This window comes from Protopterus annectens, chromosome 1.part0, assembly GCF_019279795.1.
Source record: "Protopterus annectens isolate FY-2018-M chromosome 1.part0, PAN1.0, whole genome shotgun sequence".
Classification (NCBI taxonomy): domain Eukaryota; kingdom Metazoa; phylum Chordata; order Ceratodontiformes; family Protopteridae; genus Protopterus; species Protopterus annectens.
In genome coordinates this window covers 1396842714-1396861171 of record NC_056725.1, presented here as the reverse complement: position 1 = coordinate 1396861171, position 18458 = coordinate 1396842714, and the positions used below count along the sequence as shown (strand labels likewise).

At 39.7% G+C, this 18458-nt stretch overlaps 1 protein-coding gene across 1 annotated transcript in view; it reads left to right on the top strand.

The window, feature by feature from the left end:
* Positions 1 to 18458, top strand: part of MAP3K7 (mitogen-activated protein kinase kinase kinase 7) — a gene marked incomplete in the record, with an annotated part of 2238689 nt that overhangs the window by 1785040 nt on the left and 435191 nt on the right. The window contains 1 exon segment of the mRNA XM_044067202.1: positions 7773 to 7837. Within this exon segment, the coding sequence (XP_043923137.1) occupies positions 7773 to 7837 (65 nt within the window).

The following is an 18458-nucleotide window of genomic DNA, read 5'->3' as shown; positions in this document are numbered from 1 at the left end:
AAATCTTGACCAATGGATGGGAGATTGCAGATGTACCCCAGGGATTATCTCAGTGTCACTGCTTGACAGAGGCACAGCAAAATAATGGGCATAGTATCCTCCAAACTAAAGGGGTGGCGAAAGCCACAAAACTCTGGGCTAGGCTTATAAATGCCCTTGGGCAGATAGCCTAGTATGAACCTATGAACCTATAGCTTACGTTTACAACTCTGAGGGTAGACCTTTACCCTTAAAATCAAGGCTCATTCTACCAGATCTCAGTCTACCTCTGCTGCCTTTCAAGCCAGGGTCCCACTTGATAATATTTGTGCAGCAGTAACGTGGGCTACCCCTAACACTTTTATCACTCATTACAAATTTGATTTAACCTCCAGGGGTAGAGCATGATTTGGTTCTACAGTACTCAGGAGTATTTTTTCCTTGAGCCACCCAAGAATAAGGCGCTAGGCACGCTGTCTCATATGTAAAGAATGAAGGTGAAAAGAATGAATGTGAGATAGGACTACAGAACATAAAGAAGTTATGTACCTACCATAACATTCCATGTTTGTACTCAGTCTCGCCCTTCATTCCTACGAACCCACCCTCCTACCCCCATCCTGGAAGTACCTGGAGATAGAAATTATCATTTTTTATGGAGACCTTTTAGTATTGTCTTCTTTTGTATATTTGTTATTATCTCTCGTAGTTAGCAGCAAACAAGATCTGGGGAGTTGTACTGGTGCACCATGGGATACCTAACCACGAACCAACTGGAAGACTTCCAGCTTGTAAATAGGCCAAGTCGGAACCGAGGATCGGCTCTGATCCCATATCTAAAGAATGAAGGGCGAGATGGACTACAAACATGGAACGTTATGGTGAGTATATAACTTCTTTTTTCTAACTTTTCTCTTTTTTCAAGACTCTAGGTGCTATTCCTTTTCGGGAACAATAAGATTTGAAGGTTTTGGCACCCTGACTGCTGTTTTCTCCCTTAAGAGCTCATGGCAACAGCCTGGGCACATGTGGAAGGAGGCCAGAGACTTTCGAAGATTGGCTAGCTATGTCCTTGGCAGGATGTAACCCTTATAGCTTAGTTTACTGCAGTGGTGATGATTTTGAACATCTTCTGTTATGGTAAGTGCAGTTTACACAACTATACTTTCACAAATCTTTGGAGAAGTGCATTGTGTGACTTGTTGAGAACTACTAGAGTTACTGCTTAGAAGCTCTTCTTTGTGCATATACTTAGAGTGTTAGAATGTTTAAAACTAAATTGAATGTAAACTGTTCTAAAATGTCTGACTAGCCTAAACCTAAAAATAAACCATTAAAATATTAAAGATGTCTACTGAAGCTGCATTTAGAAACTTCTATCAAAGTCATGCACTCAGGTATTATCATACTAGCAGTAACTTGCCTGCTCAGATTAACAAGGAGGTGAAGCTTAACCATACATCTAAGCTGTCCAGAATTTTGCAAAGCATCCTTCATTTTACCTTATATTTTTGCCCTGTCTCATAAGATTTTTGATTTGCTGATAAATTACTGAGTGTCAGTCAGTAATACCAAACTTTAGAGTTTTGGACTGCTGTTTGGAACATGCATGTTGATGCAAAATCTCTTCTGTTAACTAGTGAATTACAGTAGTAGTTAAAAATTGACCCCAATTTTGGGTCTTTGATTCCCCTTGATCTTATTAGTTTTGATTTGTCTAGAATTATTGAGTAAGGAATTTGTGCAGTATGTGCATCACAAGTATACTTATAAAATGCTGAGAAATTTTAGTAGTAGTAAGTGACAAATGATAAATTCCTTTTTATTGCCATTCTTCGATGAATTATCAGTCAGGGAATCCAAAGAGCAAGTGATAAGTCATGTTCTATAGGTAGTCTAAAACTTCTAAGAACTCTGTCTTGAGGACTGGCAGCATCACAAAAATGCATTAAATCTAGCCGCTACCAGGTCAGTCTGATTTGTTTGTTTTGTTGTACTAAAATAGTTTTTAATAGGTAAACCAATACCATCTTCACTGTTGAAAGATAATGCTGCCAGAAGGTTACAGAAAGTTTTTGACAGGACTAATTCCACAACATTTTCTGAAACCTAGTAAAAAGTGCCATTTCAGTACAGTAAAATTTAGCAGATCAGACTGACTTTGTTGAAGCCAGATCTTATAGTTTGTTGTAGATGTTTCCATTCTTCAAGATACAGATGTTGAAGTTTTTTACTAATTTTGGAAAATTATTTATCATTCATGCTCTTTGGTTGAGAGATCTTTGGATTGGCTTCTTCATGGTATTGTATCAGTTATAACTGTGTTCACTGTTAAAGGTGTCTTGAGATAGCAACACAGAGAAAGCTGTTAAATCTGTTGCTTACTAATAGTAAAATGACTATGCGTGTTTATAAGTACAGTAGAGAGTCAATTATCGGAACTAATTGGGACCAAGGGTAGTTCAGATAATTAAACTGTTTGGATTATCAAACATGCATTGAACTGGATAAAAAATTTCTAAAATCTAGTTTTTTCTGCACTCAGGGAATACACTTTTCAACCATTCAGCAAGTCCACTGGACAATAAAGAATATCTTTCACACACAAGCAGGCTACAATTTCAAAAAACCATACACAGGCTAATGCGTATTCAGACTTTATGATTTTTCCTACCCAAAAACGTTGGAAGACTGGGTTCAGATAATTGACGTTGTGGATAATCGACTCTTTACTGTATGCTTGAGATGCATCCTTTTCCTGTTACACTTGTGCTGTTAAGTTACTGATGGTTTGACTAGAGACATTCAAGACAGCTAAGTTAACCTTGCCCTGACAATGGGAGCGCTAAAATCAGCAGCTCCACGTTCGTCAGGGTATTTTTTGTGTTGGCTAATGCTGCTGTGTTAATGCAGACTTTGGAAAGTGAATATAAAACTAAGGAAAAAGGTTGCAGATCCTAAGCTGCAGATGGACTGAGTAAGAAGTTATTTCCCTTACAGTAAAAATATACAAGATGTCAATCCCTTCAAAACAGATACAGATTTTGTGAGAGGGATCACTTTGCAACCAGTGTAGCAGATAATATGTAGGGTATCTTTTTGGACCACCCCCACAATTTGGACAAAGGAGGGCTTTAATAAATGATTTGTTCATTTATTTTGTATTTGTTAACCAGGATTGTCCAGCTCCCTAATGACATGTCCACACTCAAAATGCTGACTGCTGGCAAGGCAGGAAAAAAAAAGACTGAAAACACAAAAGAGCAAACTTCAAAAATTGCTCTTCTACTTTAATCTTCTTTTTGCAGGGGGGCAGCCCCCCCAAAAAACTTCTATATCCAAACTAATACCATACCTCAGAGAATAGAGAATATTCTGAGAAAAGACATCTCGATCTTAGTATATGTTATTCTGATGTTTAAGCCACTGCGGTGGTGGTGCTGTGGTAGCACTGTCGCCTCACAGTAAGACATTGTCCCGCTCGATTCTCAGCTAAAGCGTCTTCTGTCTGGAGACATGCGTGAATGGGAGTACCTTCGTTGAAGGTTGTGTGTCAGGGCTGGCAACTCGGCACATAAAAATGTACTGCTAATCATTAGCGGACCGGAGTTCCACTGTGGCGACCCCTAACCAGGAAAAGCCGAAAGACACAACATTCTGATATTTAAGCCATTCAGTCTCCTTATTTTGGGAGTGGCTCTAGTGGGTCCTGACATTTTAGTTGGTTAATGGATTGTCCGCCTGGGCATGAAGACCCCCTTTTCAGCAGAAGCTCTGGGAAAAAAAAGCTCCACATGATTACAATAACAATGTACTATGTAAGCTTTACATGGCAAATAGCAATAATAATATGTAGTAAGAATATACAGGCTACATGCATGTCCTTACATGTAAAATTCACATCTTTATACATGTCAAAATGCAGATATACACATTTACAGTATAGATTTTCATGTTACTTAAAATCATTTGTTTGAGTATATGTGCACATTTTCTACTGATTCATTGAGTCCCCCCACTCCTTAAAGTGGGGGAATACCTCTCCTTTTCAGCATTAATCCCCCTCAAGTGTTACGTCAGTCACCATAACTGGAAAATTACTGGAATCTTGAGTTATTGGGAAAGCATTTTTCATAGTTTTTCTTTTCTCCCTCCCAAATGTAGTAAACTAGGTAATCTACCCATATAGCTTAGACTAATGCAACAATGATTAGTATGATGAATGTAATACAGTTGTTTAAGTAAACTTACCATAAGAGTAGATGTTAGAATGATTGCTGCTGCAGTAGCCAGAGTCTCCCAATCCCATTTTTTGGTGTGTTATTTATCTCAGGTTGTGGAAAATTTATTTATTTTTGTTCCTAACATTGTTCTTACAGTGCTCAGCTTCCCCCTCTGTCTCTGTTGGCATGAAAGCTCTGAAGGGCTTAGAGCCCAAACCTGTGTTTTTAGTCAGCTCAACCCATGTGCATGGAAGACACCCTGAAGCTTTTGAAGCTGAGCAGTAGTTGTATGTTGTGCAGGATATAACCATTATAGCTAAGGCTACTGTCGCAGTGATCATTCACACATTTACTGTTGTGGTAAGTGTGCTTACACGACTGTACTTTCAGACTTCAGTGCTTTTAGTTCAGGTGATTGTTTAGTGTGTGACTGTAAAAAAATCTTTTGGTCCTCTTTATATGAAAGCTTCCTGATAAGTACAGTAGACATGTTTTTGCCATATCATTTGGTCACTAAGGTGGACTCTCGTTAATAGGTCCTGATTACCCTTGCACTGCCCCTTGTGTGGTGGCTCATTCGTTCAACTGCTGCTTTTACACTTCCATGTAAATTAGGCAAGTATGTGTTTTTGGGTTCTTTTTGAAATTCTGGCAGCACAGTTGATCCTCAGAATAGCAAGAACTCTGCTTGTTGGGTGGGGCAAAATACAAATCCAAAGTTTTGATACATGTACATAAAACAGAACAGATGTTACTTGGTAGGGAGAGTAGAATGAGAGCTTGTTATCCAAATCTTGAGATTCCTGGTTACTTAGTTACTAGGCACCCCCCCCCCCGGTTAACCTGGAATGGCTAGCTGGTTAAGTGATTTGCTCATCAACAGTATACAGTGATGACTGCAAAAATCAAACCTAAAACTGCAGGGTGAAACTTGTTAGCATTTCATAGCCTTTACTGGCTTTTGCTGCAACTCCCGACTGTTGTAATGTATTTTTGTCCGTCTTAGGAAAGCTGTGATCAAGCATCTTAACTATTCATGTGAAGAAACCATTTGTAGTTTTTTTCTTTGTTTCTTTCTTCCCTGGAAGGCTGCAAATAATGAAATGTCCCTCTTGTGTTTGTTAACATGTGGTACGAATGCAAGCATTATGTAGTCAAACATAGTTCAGAGATACCCATTCTGTTGGATGGTGGTAGTTGGGCACGGATTCTGGTACTGCCCTTTGTTGATCACTAAATATAGCAAATTAGTTGATGTGGCCACCGAGAAGGTATATCGATAGTTACTAAGTAAATACCAGAGAATTAAGTATAGATAATGTTGTAATGAATACAAGTTCATATGAGGTTACTAAGCTAATGGCCCTAGGGATTTACAAGCATAAAACATGCATGTGTGATCAGAAAGTTAATAGCAGGCATATGGGACTTCAGACCTGTATGCTTCATTGTAATGTGACTGACTCTCCATTTGTTGGAACACTGCTTCATGCAGGCCTTTTCATATTTTTCATTCAGGGAAAGGGAATCTCAATCTACTGCCCACTAACACTGTACTCAGAAACCACTAATTAGGTTCCCCACCTCATTGTGCACCAAGAACATCTAGCCATCTTCACTTTCTCTATCGCCACAGAGTTACTTTCCTTTCTAGCTTAGTCTACCACCTCTGCCCTCACTGCCATCAGTGGGGACTTATGTCCACCTTACATGAGTTTCTCTCACATCCCTACTACCACAGAAGTACTTCGCTTTCAAATGTACTCTACCGCCTCTCATCCTTTCTACCTCCTCCTTATATTCCTTTCTTCAGTTTCTTAATCTACTATGCTACATGTTATGGTACACAGTGTTTCTGCCATATTTATGTGGTGTGTAATCATTGCCTGTTGCATTCTTTTAAAACTCTGAATGTTACTAGTGTTTTGTATTTTAATACTGCTCTTTAATTTCACTGTGCAGTATTGTCATTTTTTTGCCAACTAGCCTGAGTCACCTGAAAACTGTCTGGTATTTGAACCTGTGCACCTAACCCGGTTAACTAATAAATCTGTGTGTGTGTGAGTCTTTCGGCTTTTCCCGGTTAGGGGTCGCCACAGTGGAACTCCAGTCCGCTAATGATTAGCAGTGGATTTGTATGGTGCCGAGTTGCCAGCCCGACGCCCAACCTTCAAGGAAGGCAACTAATAAATCTGTGTAACTGTAAATATTACACTGTTCAATGAATTTCAATGTCATACAGTTTGGTAGACTGCAGTCTGAAGCTGCATGTTAGCTACTAAACAGTTGTATATGGCCAATTATTTTTATACAGTGACAAGTATGCACACGTTTGACCCTGCCTGATGTAGCCTACCAGTATTCCACTTATGTCACCCATTCATTTGCTGCATACAGTGTACTATTCTTCTTAGTGGGCAGTGTTTAAAATGTGGATAGTGTAAATGTCATTGTGTTACAGTTGCTGCAGATTAGGAAAAAAAAGTTTTACTGTAATGCCAGGTAGCTGTTAAATATGCTGTAAGTCAGTTTTAATGTTAGCATGGGTTAGATTAAAATATTAGTAAGTGCTCATGTAACAAAGTTAAATGTAATAGTCCTTGCACCAGTGCTACATCCCTATTGCTTATTCTTAATTAATGTTACCTTGCTATTTCATCATTTAGCCAGCAGTGAGTGTAGTAGGTGAATATTTTTCATCACACCTCAAGAAATTAAAGCAGTTATACAAGTTATCTGAAATATTGTTTTCTTTGTTGCAAACAAAAGTTGCTTCGGATGAAGCAGAGATGAACTGGTATCCGACACAGGATATTTCAGGCCATAAATCCTTTGGTCTACCATGGTTTGATTATTATGAGCAGGTGTACAAAGATGAGAGACAGCCACAATGTTAGAGGCAGAAGATTATAGCAATCCTTTTAATAAACTAAAGTGATATGACTGTGCTAGAATGTTTTAATTACTTTGGCAAAAAGCTCAAACTAAAAAAACAAATGTGGCTAGATAAATGGATTAGCTTTCCTTTGTTTCAAGGGTTGTCCATAATTAAGTTGCTTATTTTAGTTCCTTAAAGACCAAAACTGCAACTAAATAGTTTGTAGAGGGCTGACTAGTGGAATAGAAAACTGAGCTTTTTAAAGATCTAGTACATGCAGTGTTGTCAGCACTCATGTTTTAAAACCCCCATAACATAAGAGCCTTGAAATAGTTGCTATCATCAGTCCTGTCACCCCGTCCCTCCCTTTTGAGATTGCATTTTGTTTAAACACATGTGATGAGAAATGGCAGAGGGCAGTGATACAGCTATTCATGTACTAGGAGTGGTCTTTTTATATGGATGTACTTTCTTTTAGTAGGGCAACGTTTTTAAATTAAAAGTGCAGCTGTCTGTCCACTCACTTTCTTACACATGCTGCACACCCCCCCTTAGTCAGTTGTGGGCTCTCTCCACCTCATTGTTTCCCTAGATTTCTTGACATTCCATATTACCTTTGTAGCAGCTCCATCCTCCTTATTGTGTTTTCAGTTAGTTAGTTTGTATTTTAATTTTCTATTTTTATTCCACAGCAAATGAACAGCAAAGACGCAGATCAGTTCAGGACCTCAGTATAGTTGGCACAGATTCCACTCAGGTAAGTAACTTAATATAAGTGATTCAAAGTAGTTTATTTAATCTGTACATAATATCACGTTTACTTCGTGATGCACCTAAACAGACATCTTGCAGATTCAGTTGTGAGCTAACTGTCCCTTATCCTGTTTAATGGGATTTGTGAACACATTAAAATACGGATGTTTGTATGTGAAAACTCATATCAATGCAGAGCTGTGTTCTGATATGTACATATAGTATGCTTCTGGTACTACGTCATTTGCTGATTGATCCTGTATCATCAGCAAGGATGTAGGCCAGAAAAATTGTACCTCTTCCTGTTGCTGTGTAGCAGTGACTAGTATATTTAGTGTGAAACTGTACCAGTTTTTGTATTCTAATTTCAGACAGGAAATATTTGTTATCCTTGCTTACCTTTTCATTGAAAGAAAGTGAAAACTAAGCACTCCACTGCTGTGCATTGTGCGCAGAGAAGCGGTGTATGCCCTGTGTTACACACAAGCATAATGCTGCCTGAACCTAATGTCTTTACATCATTTTAATTAAGGCAAGGGATGTTGGGAAATCTGTTATACTGATGCAAAATGAGCTTGCAAGCCCAGTTTCTTGTCAGCACCATACTTGTGAGAGGCCTTTGCTTGAGAAATGTATTAGTAAAGATGAGGTAGTTCTGAAATGGATGTAGGTCGCCTTCACAGTGCAGACTGCAGAAAAGATAACACTGCCAAATAAATGGTGTCTTTTTTTTTCAGTGAGGTTCATTTTATCTGTTTGTTTGGTAAGTGAACTGTCTGTAGAACCCTTTTCAGACCTGGGCCACTACTAAATGCAGCAGTGAAATACCACATACAAAAGAAGGTGTAAAAAAACATGTATTAGACAACCATGTGGTAGTGTAACAGTATGGTAATATGTTAGTACAGTTGTACATAGGTAGTTGATAGTAGATATTAAATATTAAGTAGAAGAATTTGTGATAGCAACAGTTGCACAAAAAAGTACTAGGAGTGTGAGTTAGGCACAAAGTATTGTTTTTGAGCAGCAACATTCTAAGAAGAGAAATCGATGGAATCTTAAATGATCTTGGCATAAAGTGTAAAGAGCAATATTTGGCAACTAGTAGCAGCTTTGTCTTTGAAGCACTGACATTTGTGGGGCTCAATTAAGCAAGCTAAGATGGTAGAAGAGATGGTTTGATAGAAATATGAAGTATGAGTATACATCATCGTGTCACTGAGATATGAAGGGCTCTCATCCTGAGTGGGAAGGACAGAGAAAAGGAGGTGGCACAAGCAGCAGATTTTTGAAATTGTTCACTGGATTTGTGAAGATAACTTCTCGGATAGAGTTGTGTACCTTTAGAATGGGTGAAGGACACTTCATAGAGGCATACATAAGAGCATGAAGAATGTACAGAAAGTTTTTTGGGGGGGAGATGTGGGGGGGGGCAATATAAGGTTAAATGAATTTTCATGGCAGATTAGGTAGACTTATTGTCTTCATCTTTCTGTTTGGCTGAGTGAGGTAGGATTCTGGCCAAATATTTTAGAACATACTCCTAAGTTGACTCTCTGGTCCAGCTTAGGTCTCAGAGACCATATTTATTGTTTTATTTTGCTTTTATTTACCATGTTTGTCTGATTGGGTTTAGTAAAAAAACAAAATGTTCAGCAGGGGCCCCAGGGAGAAAAGCTCCAACATTACAAACATTTTTAAATAGAAATTCAGTAACACACATTACCAAATATTAAGATGTTTCCTGTTCTTTAGCTTAAAATTAAATTCTGCACCCTCAACTCCTTAAATTAGTAAATTCCCTGTTCCTACTCTTTATCATACCGTCATAAATACTTACGATGAAACCATATAACTTATGTTGTTCTCTGACTCTTAATCGTCTTTGATTTGTGTTTCTCTCTACTTTGACTGTAACTGTGAACACACTGTGTAACACAATTTTATTTAATTGTATTCTTCCTCATTTAATTTGGATTTTTATGTGAACAACTGTGTATAACTGCATATATATTTTACCTCACTTAATTTTTATGTGAATAACTGTGTATAATCACTATGTAATGCGGATTTTTATGTGAATAACCGTGTATAATCACTATGTAATGTGAAGCTTTTCTCCCCAGGCCTCCACTGAAAATGGGCTCCCTGAGCCCAGTGGACCTCCCCGGTCATCAAACTGAAATAAATAAATAATAAGTAATGTACAGTAATTATATTCATATGAAATAAAGGTGACTTACAGTACAAAAGTTACTTGTGCATTAGTAGAAGTTGAACATTGAGCATTTGAAGAGGTAAAAACATGATGGAACATGTAATTACTTCACATCATCTTGATGCTGTCAAGGAGTCAAAAACTGTGGACAAGTTATGCAGGAGGGTATTTTCCCATGCCATACTGGACCTTAGATCCTTCAACTGTGTCTTACCTATCCAGATCTCAGCCTTAGCAGATCAAATGCTGTAAGCACTTCCTTATTCAGGGCTTAAGGAGGAGCTTGTCAAAACCTAGTTTTTGCTTCCATGATGGATGGCTTACTGCAACTTTTATTGTGCCAGTGCTGAGGCTAGGGCAGCAGTGTCCGTATTGTGCTGGCAAATGTAGTACAAATGAGGCTGTTCTCTCTCAGGAAAGAGCGAAGATGGACAATCCTAGTTGCCCTTTATGACAAGAGATTTTCTTTGGTTAGTCATCCCAGGATTTGGTCGTGCATAGTGCCTGTGCAGTGTCCTTGGGAAGTGACATGGCTAGGCTACTGGGTTGCCCTTGTAAGGGGATACTTGTGTCTAGGGGGCTTACATGGTTAACAAATGTATAAAATAAAAAAGTACATAAAATAAAAAAAAGACCTCCAAAAGAAGAAGCAGGTCATCACCGTAGTGAAGTGTCTCTGCATCCCCCTATTGCTCTCCCCTCCTTCCAGGCCTGGCCAACTCCTGTGGAAGAAAAGACCCTGAGATATGAAGGGCTCTCATCCTATAGGTAAAGTTGAACCCTCAAGTATCAGTCTTGGAAACCCATGTCACCTGCTGTGTCAAACAAGTTTTTCAGGAAGATAACCTCACCGACTTAGCACCCACAAAAGTCTTCATGGGGATGGGGGGAATGGTTCTCTAAGTTTGGCTAAATAGGGTTCTGGTTGGGAGACCAGGCATGACCACAGAGCTCTCTGGGCAGGCCAGGAGTCTGCAGCATACAGTGGTCATAAAGGCTGACCCTCCTTCAGAAATAAGCAGAAGGGGTTTCTCCTGTGTCTAGCATGAGAGCTTTCCATTTAGTTCTGGATCTGTCCAACTGCAGCATGCATATGCAGTATTTAGAGTTCTAGATTTTAACTTTCAGAGGTGGGTGCTGGGTCATGCACCCTGATGTCTCACAGTGCCTGATTGTTATCTCAGAGTATGATAAACACATAGCACATCAATGTCTATGGCCTGTGTTGGACTTCACTTCATTTTCCTGTAGCGGGACACAAATTTCAGTACAAATGATATGTTGTCTTTTCTCTACAGCCAGGGTGTTTACCAGCATGTTGAATATTATGATGGAGGCCTTATAGGAGAAGAAGTATTACCTGTGTTCCTCTACCTTTATGATGGGCTTTCTGTGACCCTGTTGGGGACCCCTTGATACTGTTCACGCCTGACTTTTTTTTTTAATCAGTCCTCAGTCCTCTGTAAACAAGGAGGATTCCTTTCTGATTGTGGAAAAATATAATCCTCTAAGATGCATTAACTTGGAACTTTCCAGTGTTGGCCATTCTTACCCATGGTGAGGGGACAGATATTCGTGTCTGTCAGCATGGATAAGGACACAGTATATGTTTAAACTTGATGACCCTGTGCCTTTTGGATGTGGCTAGTGTATGGATGTTTAATGCTACACACAGTTTGTGCCCACTGGAATAGGCATTCTATGTACCCCCCTTGATTCCATGTAAGGGTGGCTGATGTCTACTAACTCCCATATGGTGTCTGTCCAGACTCTATAGTTTGACAATATCCCTGTCATGGAGATAATGGTATGTTAGCTTTTGACTGATCAGTCTGTGACATGGAGGCCCGTGATGCACAATACTGAGGACACTGGCTCTAAAACCCACATGCTAATGCTTCTCCTAGTATCTTGATGAGAATAATCCTCCTCTGTACTGTAAAATATCGTTGTTCAAAGCAGCTGATTGCTATAGCGCATCTCAGTAATTTTATATTTTTCTGAGTTGCTTAGCCTTGTTTGATTTCATTAGCATATGTGATGGATCTCATTAGAATGTTATCACCCCTTTGCATGTCATTATATTGTAAGATCATTAGAACATGATGCATTCTGCACAGCTGCTGTGGGTGTCTCTGAATTCCCCCTTTCCTGCATATCACAGCTCACCATGTTATTTCACCTAATGCAATGTGCTGTTCTGAATATTCTTCATTAGAGCTGCGGTGGTGGTGCTGCGGTAGCTTTGTCGCCTCACAGTTAGACGTTGCCCGTTCGATTCTCAGAGCGTCTTCTGTGTGGCGACATGCATGAATGGGCGTTCGTTCATTGAAGGTTGTGCGTTAGGCCCGGCAAGCCAGCACGTCAAACTCTACTGCCAATCATTAGCGGACCGGAGTTCTGCTGTGGTGACCCCTAACCGGGAAAAGCTGAAAGCAAACAAGTTTTTTAAAAGCTTAAATAAACCAAAAAAAATTAGAAACAAACTAATCGTAAACGCAAAAGGCCGGTAATGACTATGTAGAACCTCAGAATAAGTTTTATTCCAGACTTGATGAGTGCTTTCATCTTGTACAGTGCAAAACTTCATCAGACACACATCAATAGAAACACTTATTGCTTAAATACTTAAATGTCACATGACAAGCAAAAACCTGGTCTTAAAGTGATAATGTGCAACTGACCCAGAATACATACCATAAAACAATCACTGATACCCATAAATAACATATCTCATTAAACATCTATTACTCATTATTACTTACTCAACTAAATTGTAAGTGAAAAAATATCATTTTCTCTCTATAGCTTTTAATTTTTTTGAAATGTTGGCCAAAGACTAGTAAAAACTGTGTGCACTTTTGGAAGTTTAGAGAATTTTGTATCTGTTTTGTTCAGTCCATACCCAGAATATTGGTCTCCTGCACCTTGCTCAGGTTGCTTTATATATTTTAAAGCACTTACATTTAAGAAGTTTCAAGTTTCTGAGTATCTTAAGAGGATATGCATTAAGGAGGGAAAGTACAGAAAGACTGAAAAGTAAACCAAACATAAAAATGGGAAGGCTAGCCATTAAATAGAAAATGGTTTATGAACTAAACAAACACAGCAAAATCTTAGTTGGGTATGTAAGAGGGGTAAATTAAGTATAAATAAGTGATATCAATTTGGTTGATTAATTTACTGGTATTAGATGAGGAGACTATATTAACTTGTTTTGAACCTTCATTTTCTGTCCCTTAATTTTTAGAGAGACATTCAAAGGCCCAGAATCAATTGGATTTTACAGATAGTCGTTTTACCTAGCAGTATAAAAGTAAAGTAATTAAAAAAATTAAACACCTGTGCAGAAATGTTCGTGATAAGAAAGGCGTATTAAGGAGTTTAATCAGTGTGTTGTCTGGAGGTTTAATCATGGCTGGCATCATTAAAGATTTTTTAATTGGCTTCTGGTCTTTTTGCTTACTTTACGTTGCTCTTTATTGCACATCATTGCTGTCAGCTGTCCATTGAGCAGCGCTACAAGAAACAGTTCTGTACAGTAACTTGTGGGCACTTTTCTGTAGATTTCCTCCAAGTGAGGTAAACATTTTTGCTAATGAACATTGTGGTGTTCGTTGAGCATTTCAGCAATACTGCTTTGTTTGAAGTCGACTGTTTATGCAGGGCTGCTATTTGCCCTTAGTTGCTGTTACATGCACTGTGAGCAACAATGCACTGTTAAGAGGTACAGAAACAGCACAGTGTTAAGTATTGTCTTTTATTGCTGCCATATTTGCCATACATGTTACTCAGATTTTTGTAGGTTATTAATTGCTACCAGCATTGTAACATCTTGCACCTAAGATATAGCAGCTGCTGTCAAAATCTGCTAGCTAAATATTATGTGCACTTATTTTAATAAGACACTTCTTTAGTAAGACAGTCTGGCTTGACCAGTGGTAAAACAACAGACAGACTGGTGTCCTTTCTGTTGTCAGCCTTATAGCATTTGGTGTTCTTAGAGTGGGAACTGGCAAATACTGAGATGACAAACTGTTATTTGAAATACATGATGCAGTCTGAGAGGTTAAGTTTCTACACAATGTGGAGGCATCACATAATTCCACCCACATATTTATGCAAACATATCAAACCAACTTATGTTGAGGGTATTAAAAAGTCACTTCCCAAGCCTCCTAAAACCAGGAAAAATAAGTCACTACAGAAATCTACAAATACAACACAATCCCCCTCACACTTAGAATCATTAGGCTGCAGACTATACACTGGCTATTGCTGCTGAACCCATGAATACAGGTAGAAATGTTCTGGTAATTTGTAACACCATTGTTAGACACACACACTAATGCTTATGAGGTTGGGCAAGGACAGGGTAATATTAGTCTCCCTGGCACCAAGTTCTGCAATGTTACAAGGACTATTTAGTCCTTGTCTTGGAAATGTCGCCTCACAGTAAGACGTTGCTGCGTTCGATTCTCAGCTAGAGCGTCTTCTGTGTGGACACATGCGTGAATGGGCGTACCTTCGTTGAAGGTTGTGCGTCAGGGCCAGCAACGTGGCACATAAAAATCAACTGCCAATCATTAGCTGACCGGAGTTCCGCTGTGGCGACCCCTAACTGGGAAAAGCCGAAAGAAACAACAACTTCCTGGTGGTTCATGTGGGTGTGAATGATTTGAGGCACTCTACCCTGAGGGCCATGTAAAACAGACATGTTAGATATTAGCTTTGACACATGCAGGTAAGATGGTCTTTAGGAATCCTAAATACGAGGAAATAATAATTGGCTTCAGAAGTTTAAAGAGTAGTCGTCATTTGTTTGGGGGCGGGCATATCCAGTATGTGTCTGCTTGGGATGAGATGGTTAACAGATCAGTGTGCTTTGCAAAGAATGAGCTCTTACTTTTATCCCATGGTTTCTGCTTATTGGTCAAAACCCTTCCTATCCCTGTAGTGGCTTTTTTTGGGCAAGGTCCAGACACTGGACATCCCAGTTGAGTAGATAAAGTTACAACAAACTCCAGTTCTAGCTTTGTCACCTCTGCTTTTCTTAGTGTCAGATGTTTTAGCACATTGCATGATTTTAAAGCTTCCTGCAACTTGAACATATCCATGGCTATGTTGTAAATGAGACTTTGTGTCATTTATAAAGATGTTACTCCCACCTTGCCTGAGTTTAATGCCTACCATATAATCAGACCTGAGAGTAACTGTGGCGGCATTTCCATATTTGTCGGGAACCATATCTCCTTTAGTTTGATTCCTATAGAAGTGCATGCTGAACGCCTTGAACTCCAGCTTATCTAAAGGAAAACAAATTGTCTATTGGTTGCTTGCAGTGGTATATGTTTCATGTCCTGAGATGACCATGAGAGACTTATGAATGTGCTCTCTGAAATATTAAGAAAAATGCTTTTTGTTGGGTGAGTTCAGTTGTCCATCGATAAGCTGATACACCTATATCTCAAAAATTAGGTATGCCCAAAAATTTCTTGGCTTAAAAATTCTTAGAAAGAATAGTAAACCAACCCACTAAGGGGTGAAACATTATGGACATAGTCCTTACCAGTGTAGTCCCTTCATTACTACTTGTATGATGTCCCTGTCCCTGGTTAAATCAGACACAAAGCTGGCGACCTTCACCTTTAAAATCATCTAACCCCACCTTGAGGTCTGAATTTAAAGACTTCATAAGACTAAACGTACTCAGTCTCTATGGTGAACCAACAAAGTTTACTTATAATATCATGAGCTGCCATGCAGATTCAGCTGCTGCTTTTGATCAGAGTTCTACACCCACCTGGAAAAAGCAGTCTTTACTAGAGCCACATCTACTGAAACATTCAAAAATAGACTGTCCTGCTGGTCTGCCAAGTATATAAGCTCTACCACAAAAGGAAATTACATTTAAAGTCATAAGAAATCTGACTTGACCAACATTAAAAAGTCCATCAAATGCATCAGCAAAGAACTAAAAACTACTATCAAGAAGATAAAAGCTAAGCACAAACTGAAACTAGCATCTGAAACAAGTGACCATCATAATCCTGCAGTATTGTCAGAAAATTAAGACACAACACTTGACAGTAATCCAAAATGGCATCTCCTGTTCTGAAGCAAAGGTCACAGCTGATATATTTGCACGTAGTTTCAGTGGTAAAGGCTACATAAATTGTTGTTGAAATCCCTGGCGCTCTTTAAAATCGTCAAAGGACGACTCCCCCTCCTAGACAGGGTTTGCCACCCCTACCTCTTCCTCCTCCACGTTTCCAAAAACAAAGGAGAAGAAATTAGGGGAGAAGATAGCTTCATACAAGGACAAGGATTAAAAAAAGAAAAATCAGAAGAAAAAAACAAAAGAAAAAAAGGGCTCAGAGAAATGCTGTAAGAGGTCACCAGATCCATCCCTGTCTTCAGAATTGGATCTCAAGGTATCAGGACAATTGGAGCCGACAGTTTCTTAGTGCTGAATTATTTAGTTCATGTCACCAATTTTCAGAGAGACTTCACCAAGGAAAGTTCCAAGTCTCTCTTTGGTGTGCTCCAGCTACCCCTCATCTGTGCTGTCTTCTGAAACTGGTTCGTTCATCAGCGCTGGTAGCATCAGGTCCAATTTGCCCAGGTGCACCTTTTTTGGAGCCAGTAGTTCAGGTAACTTAAGAGTCTGAGTGGCTCCCTATTTTCAAGGTAGTTCAGTGCCAAGATCAACCTCAGGGTCAAGACTTATCAGTTCTGAGGTCTTCCTTTTTGTCTGAGGTCAAGAATGAGCCACTGTAGATGGTGGTTTCCTTGGCCTTTGAGGCTTTCCAGTGGGTCCTATCAGTGCTGAGGGGAAAGGTGTGGTCTTCAAAATCAGCGCCATCCAAACTCCAGCTTGGCTCGGCTTCTATTTCTCATTCTTCTGTCAGAAAGGGACATTTTTTCCTTAGACTTCCCATTGAATCTGCAGTATTAGCTCCCCATCTGAATTTGAACCTTCTGACATTCACCCTCAGATGGTTCGTAATAAACAGGCATGTAACTGGGCGCAGTTAGACTTTGTCACTGAAGATACTGACTTGGTTGAGGGTGAAGGCTCCCAAGATCCCCCTCTCAACATGTCATATTTGGTGAGATTCTGGAATTGATGAAACAGGGGAATGGTCCACAGTTAGTCCTTCTCCTGATGAGTCTGTGTTCCTGAAAGCCTTTGTGTCTAATTCAGCTTCTTCTTGGGTGGTAACACCTGTTGACCCACTCACTGATTTCTTGGCTCAGTGGGCATAGAAGGACCCTGACGTTGGTGGAGCCTATCCTCAAAAAAGCCAGATAGTATTCTTTCCACTCCTACAGACAGGAGACATTGGAGCAAGGGTCTTCCGGTAGATATGATGGCTGTAGCAGCAGCCACAAAAAAGGAACTGTCCGAAGAGAGTTCTGCAGTCCATTCCCCATGGTAGATGTGATGGACTCAGTTGGGAAATGTATTTGCACTTCATTTGTCACCAGATTTCAGAGAGACTTAACCAAGGAAATATCCAAGTTTGTCTTGAATGTGCTGTTGTTGAACGTCCAGAAGACAATGTATTCCCAGCTGTCCACCCTACAGTCTTCGTCTAATGTAGCCATGCTTCTGCTCTCAAATGCAGCCGATGGCACAGCTAGGGTAGCAGGCATCAGCATCTCCATTCATCAGCATTCTTGAATGTGCCTTTGCGAATTTGCAGAAAGCTCCAGGACATCCTTCATCAGCAACCCCTCCTTTGATGGGTCCACTTTGTTTGGACCTAAAGTTAAAGAGCTCTCACTAGGAGTTAAGCAGAGTAGTGATGCTCTCTCTGTAGTAGGCATCTGCTTCTCCACACCCGTGAGATCCTACTCTAGGCAGGCTGGAAAGAGGATGTGGTTCAGGAAATCACAGAGCCCTTATTAGGAGATTTGTGTTGGGGAGTAAGTAACAATAAAGGACGTCACCCAAGAGGTATGGAGGGACTGCATATTCAGGACTTTCACGGACCATTGTCTGAAAAGCTCTTTCAGTGTCCCTGAAGGGTTGTCCAACCACTGCACCCTGGAGGCAGTCTGGGAACACTTATCTTTGCACCTACAAGCCTGGCAAAACATAACCACAGATTCATGGGTGCCAAACATAATTTCCAGATGTTATTCATACCATTTTCTCTTCCCTCTTTCAAATGGAAAAAAGTTCATTTCATTTTACCCAGTCCCCGGGAATTTGCGGCAGCATACGTTTCCAAGCTGCTAGAAAAAGTCATCTAATCAGTCCCTGTAGACCAGATAGAACCCAAACTCTACTTGCAGTTCTTTTTAGTACTCAGGAATACAGGGGACCTCAGACCCGCCCTGGACCCGAGTCATTTGAATCAGTATGTCAAGCAGACAAAATTCTGGATGGTAACACTAC